The 5981-nt window shown below is 40.1% G+C and overlaps 1 protein-coding gene across 1 annotated transcript; it reads right to left on the bottom strand.

Annotated features, from left to right (window-relative positions):
- Positions 1-461: 461 nt before the first annotated feature.
- LOC122627785 (homeobox protein engrailed-2-A-like) lies at positions 462-3502 on the bottom strand. Its single transcript, XM_043809282.1, has 2 exons — positions 2527-3502; positions 462-876 (listed from the first exon to the last, which is right to left on the bottom strand). Exons 1-2 carry the CDS (start codon positions 3218-3220, stop codon positions 521-523), a joined length of 1050 nt encoding a protein of 349 aa, XP_043665217.1. The 5' UTR covers positions 3221-3502; the 3' UTR covers positions 462-520.
- Between the last annotated feature and the right edge of the window lie 2479 nt (positions 3503-5981).

The raw sequence follows: 5981 nt of genomic DNA, 5'->3' as shown, positions 1-5981 counted from the left end.
GACTAAAATTTATTTCGGTATCTTACATATGCACAACACGAGCTATCACTACCGGTTATTTAATATATTTACATTTATTTACAAACAAGATAATAAATAATTTAAAACGTTTCGATTTGTTTGTACAATGATTTAAGTATCCACTTAAATTCGTCCTCTCTCTCTCTCTCTCTCTCTCTCTCTCTCTCCCTCATTCTCATTTACTTTATTCTTTTCAAAATTCTCTCAAAAATCAACGTATTTTAAAAAGTGTTGCAAATTAAGAGATATTCAGAGATATATTTATTACATATAAAAATCGGCTATATATATATACACATATATATATTAATATAATATAATATATATATATATATATATCGTAGATATCGTAAAGCTAAAATTTTTCTCTCTCTCTCTCTCTCTCTCTCTCTCTCTCTCTCTCTCTCTCTCTCTCTCTCTCTCTCTCTCTCTCTGGTCGATCTTAATTTTTTATATTTTATTTAGACACCAGACTCCTATTATATTTCAGGGATAAATTTCACTGCGAATGATTTCGTGCCGTGACGATCTCCTCGCCGTCCTCGTCGACCGGCACGGTCGAGTGATTGTAAAGTCCTTGGGCCATCAGCTGAAGGGCCAATGGATTCTTCTGTCCGCTCGCCTTCTTGATCTTCGCCCTCTTATTTTGGAACCAGATCTTGATCTGTGCCTCGTTTAGTCCAAGATCCCTCGAGAGCTGTTGCCTTCGTATCTCCGTCAAGTATCGATTCTCAGCGAATTCTCGCTTCAGCCTGGCCAACTGTTCCGCACTGAATGCCGTTCTAGGTCGCTTCTCCTCGGGCGTGCCGCTTTTTCCGCTATTTTGCGAACGCTTTACTCGTCTCGTTCGTGGTCCTGAAAAACAAGAAGAAACAACACAACACATATGTAATAAAAAAGTAAAATAAATAGAAGTTATTATTCTATCTCGAAAGACTCGATACTTTGTAACAAACGAGATATTTCAATATACGAGTCGTATAATAATTTATTGCCAATAGACGTTAACTCGTGACCCGTTGTATTTTTTTTTTAAGATCGGAGGAAGGTATCGAAGAAGGATTTGTCTAAAAAAAAAAGTAGGAAAAAAAGAAAAAAAAAAAGAAACGAATCGGTAGCCACAGAAATATTTTCACTATCTGTCTGTCTGTCTCTCTCTCTCTCTCTCTCTCTCTCTCTCTCTCTCTCTCTCTCTCTCTCTCTCTCTCTCTCTCTGATCGTTAACACGTAATGTTCTCACGTATTTCTTCGTCAATCGTGAACAGAGTCTTCGATGAATATTTATAAGTCGGTGCACGATTTCGAAATTATGTAGGTACCTAGATAGATACCTCGAATCCGGAATTCTAAACACCATGGAATGTACTTTCGAAGAAATGAGTCATATACATAATATATATGTATATATATATATATATATTACGTGTGTGTGTGTGTGTGTGTGTTTATATGTGTACATAGAAAGAAAGAAAGAAGGAAAGAAAGAAAGACTGATAAAACGTATAAATTCCACGGCGTCAAGAACGATTAAAAAAGTGGACTCGTGATATACGCCGTTCGTACACGCCATCGCGTTCATTAGCAGCGTATCGAATTAATCCGCACGCTCGTGGAATAAATAATTAATCGCGACGGGGCATCGATGCTCGATATTTATCAACGATTTACATTCGCGCCTTGCTCGATCTTGACCGTACGTACGCATCGAAAGATTTATTTTCCATCGTGACTAGTAAGTAACTACCTACTAAGCGATTAGAACATTTTTACTATTGGAAATCTAATTTCTTTATCTTCCATTTTATCTCTTTTTTCTTCCTTCTCTCTTTCTCTCTTTCTCTCTCTTTCTCTCTCTCTTTCTTTCTTTCTCTCTATGTTTAACATTTACCTAATTAAAGGAAATACGATCGAGCTCGTGCAGAAATACAAGCCGATAGGAGGCTGTAATTAGTAAACACGTTTATCGGATCGTGAAAGCTCGGGACCACCCCGGTGCGAAGATCGAGAGGTTGCTGAACGTGGTAAAGGTGGCAGAGGTGCAAGAGTGCATATATGTGGGTCAGCCGGTGATTGTAAAGAGAGAAAGAGAGAGAGAGAGAGAGAGAGAGAGAGGAGAAAGAAAGAGTAGATCGAGGATATAGGTTCTAGACAATTAAGTTCTGCGAACAAAGGCAGGTGGTATCGGACGTCAACCCGTCCGTCCTGAAAAGAAAAACGTTAAGAACCTTAGAATTAGATACGTATCTAAACTGTGTTACTACGACTTATCGACGAATAGAATAACTTCGTTTAAAGAAAATGAGAAGGTATCGTAATGGAAAATAATTCGTAAATGGAATATTTATAAAATCGTGCGAATCGAACGGTCGTTTGTTTTAACGTCGTTATTATTAATGCGACTCTATTCTTTTTATTTCGATAAATTACAGATTTTCCTTCATAGGTTTCTCGTTCGATTTAATGGACTTAACGAATAAAAGAATCAATGATGGAACGTCGACTCACCGGAAGAGGGCCTGTCGGAGTATCTAGTACAATAAACCCAAGCGGGCCAAAGACTTTGACCATTGGTCCCATTTTGTGGAAGGTTATTTATATTGGTGGCGTTGCTGGTCGCGCTTTCGCCGCTCACCGATTCGCCGCTTCCTATAGTCGAAGACGCTGAGCTCAGGGACGGCGTGCTACCTGTGACAGAGCTACCTGTCACGGAACTCCTATTGCTCGCAAGACTCTCGACGCTTCCGCTTCTGCTCAATCCGCAATGCGACGGGAATGAGTCTCTCTCGCGATTCACAACCGAATTGGGTGATTGCGGCGATAGCCTATTGTTATTGCTGTTCACTGAGGAGCCCAAACTGAGATCTCGTGGAAGCGGAAGTGGACTGTGGTGTCTCGGTACCGGCAAACCGTTTTGTTTCGTACCCTTCGTACTGAGAATCGCTTCTCTTCCGAAATCCGGTCGTAATATGTTAACGACGCTGAATCTCAATGGAGTATCCGTGTCCTCTTGACGAGGATGATGATGACGATGATGATGATGCAGGTGATCTTCCTGACGAGGCTGACCCACGTGATCGGGCGATCTGACTCGATGATGATGATGGTGATGATGATGATGATGATGATGATGACGAGGAGGAGAACCAATCCCCAATCGGAGACTGTACGCCGGATCCATGGTAACGAGAGCAACACTCATCTTTCGACGAGTTTCGATCAATACCAAACTTTTCTATCGATCACCGAATTCAGTTATCTCAAAATACTTTCTCCTCTTTCACTTACACCGTAGAATCTATCTCAACGGAGATCTTCAACTTTTCGTATCCATGAGAACGTTTCCTCGTGGTGTACGTATTTTCGAAACGTCAAGCGAGTTTCACTCCGCGACACTAACGCTCGATGTAACACTCTTCTTGTCACTGTCCGTCCTTCGAGCACTCTCTCTCTCTCTCTCTCTCTCTCTCTCTCTCTCTCTCTCTCTCTCTCTTTCAATCTCTCTCTCTCTCTCCCTCCCTCCCTTTCTCTCTCTCTCTCTCTCTTATTCTTACTATCTCTATCTTTCTCTCTATCTCTATACTTCCTTCTCTCGTTTTCAAAAAGCGTCACAGCGTCGTTTCGACGACAGTAATCTTCGAGAGACCATCTCGTGTCATCGTGTAAAGTATTCGAAACAATTTAGCTCGTAGTGTTACTCTCGTTAGTTACTTTAATCTTCCAGATATTCATACTATCTCTTTCTTTCTCTCTCTCTCTCTCTCTCTCTCTCTCTCTCTCTCCCTCCCACTCTTTCTCTTTTTCTCTCTCTCGTTCCAAATCAAACCTGGATCGAGTCCAAAGGAAAGAGAACGCGACTCTTAGATGGAGGCTTTTCCCGAGGTTTCCGAGTACTCTTAGCGAGTGCTGTGACGGGTCTGACTGGCTGTCCATCCGTCGCTCAGTGATGTCTAAACTAGGGGACTCTGAGTCCCTACTTACCGCGTCCCTTTCTCTCCCCCCAACACCCCTGTTCACTCCTCCTACGCGAGAGCTCCGAGTGCAGTGCACTAGACACCCTCGATTGTATCTCTATTAACTCTCTGCTCGTAAACTCCGCCCACTAGCGAGCGAATCACCCTACCACGAGGTCCCTTTCGCCTTTCCCCCACCATTGCCACCAATGGCACGGGTAGTAGGGGACAGATACGTCCGGAAAATCACCCTAACCCATATACCCTCTTTTTCTATCTATCTATCTATCTATTCGTCTATCTATCTATCTATCTATCTATCTATCTCTCTCTCTCTCTCTCTCTCTTTCTATCTCTTTCTCTCTTTTAGACTCGCGTTATAAATCTTTCGATAGGAACGAGACGATCGACGTCGATTAAAATATTCTCCTTCGCATGGAACGAATCGATAGTATTCGCCTTGATAGCCGTGATAGATCGATAGCAATCGTGTCTCTTCTTTTTTTCCACATGATCATATTTATATATATATATATATATATATATATATATATACACATATGTATCTATGTATCTATATAATGCATCTATCTCATATATAGAAACTTATATGAATGATCGCTGAAGAATCACTGATAAGATAGAAAAAAAAAAGTTGATTAGTTCGTTTATATTTTTAATACTTCTTGTTAATATATTTTTTTATAGTTCTTCGTCTTCTCCCTCCTTCTCTTCTTCTTCTTCTTCTTATTCTTTTTATTTGATTAACTTCGAGTACTCCTCCCTCGTAATTTTTTTGAATTAATTAGAGAAAGAGAGAGAGAGAGAGAGAGACAGACAGAGATAGATAGATAGATAGATTGATAGATAGATAGATATAGAAAGAGAGATAGAACGTTAAGAAGAAACGTGGAATATTCTGCGCCAATGCGACGAGAAAATCCAATTCTCCCCCTCCAAAAGAGTTTAACTATCCCCACCAGAAAGCACGGTTAAAGTCTCGCCCACATTCTTGCCCCTCCCTCGTTATTTCCACGCCTACAAGTTACCCCTACCACATTTAGCACGACCACTACTCCATATTTTTGTTCCTCCCCACTGTGACGGCGTTGTCTGACCAGATCCAGCCGGCTAATTCATTTCTTCGAGTCCGCCGGCTTCCCTTTCTTCCTTCTTCGATTTTCTCTACGACTCCTTATTCTCTCTCTCTCTCTCTCTCTCTCTCTCTCTCTCTCTCTTCCTTCCCTCTCCACTTTCCTCGTTCCTCGTGGATGCAATCGTCCAAGGCGAACGTCGAGAATCGCATCCTAAGAAAATTTGCACGAACACCGTCGGATATATTCTCTTCCTCTCTCTCTCTCTCTCTCTCTCTCTCTCTCTCTATTTATCTCTCTGCACCCTTTTAAGGATCACTTTGAGAAACGTTTTGAGAAACGAATATATTATCCAACAAAGTTATCGATATCCTTGTCTTCTCCTAAACGATCATTCTCTCTCTTTCTCTCTCTATTTCTCTCTCTCTCTCTTTCTCTATCTATCTCTATCTATCTATCTATCTATCTATCTATCTATCTATCTATCTATCTATCTATTTATTTCTCTAATCGATTTCAATTATAACTCGAGTAACTCAATTTAGAAATTTGCTAATACCCACTTATAACTCGTATACTATCTAAAATCAGGACAACACGAAGAAACGTATAAAAATATACACGACTATAACATTTTCGCGATTAAAGTTTCGCGTAATAGTTTTCTCTTTTGTAATATACGATTACGTATATTAACCTTCTAAGATAGAAACAGCTGGCAAAACATTATTTCCAGCGTATTTACATAAACCTAAATATAATACGCTTTAACGTTAGATATCTTTCCTACTTAGAATTATTTAACGAGAAAGCTATTAGATATTGTAGCAGCACGCGAAAAGATATAAATGATATCTAGCCATTTAAAGTCGTCGTAATGGTATAATAATTATTCCATTAAGTCCGTAATTCCGGT

Source organism: Vespula pensylvanica, chromosome 3 (genome assembly GCF_014466175.1).
Source record: "Vespula pensylvanica isolate Volc-1 chromosome 3, ASM1446617v1, whole genome shotgun sequence".
NCBI classification, from domain to species: domain Eukaryota; kingdom Metazoa; phylum Arthropoda; class Insecta; order Hymenoptera; family Vespidae; genus Vespula; species Vespula pensylvanica.
Note: the sequence above shows the minus strand (reverse complement) of the source record. Positions and strands in the feature narration are given on the sequence as shown.

Coding starts and splice junctions, on each gene's coding strand:
- LOC122627785 (XM_043809282.1), bottom strand. CDS start 3,220: ATGAGTGTTGCTCTCGTTACCATGGATCCGGCGTACAGTCTCCGATTG. Junction 877..2,526: donor CTCCGACAGGCCCTCTTCCG/GTGAGTCGACGT, acceptor CTTGTTTTTCAG/GACCACGAACGAGACGAGTA.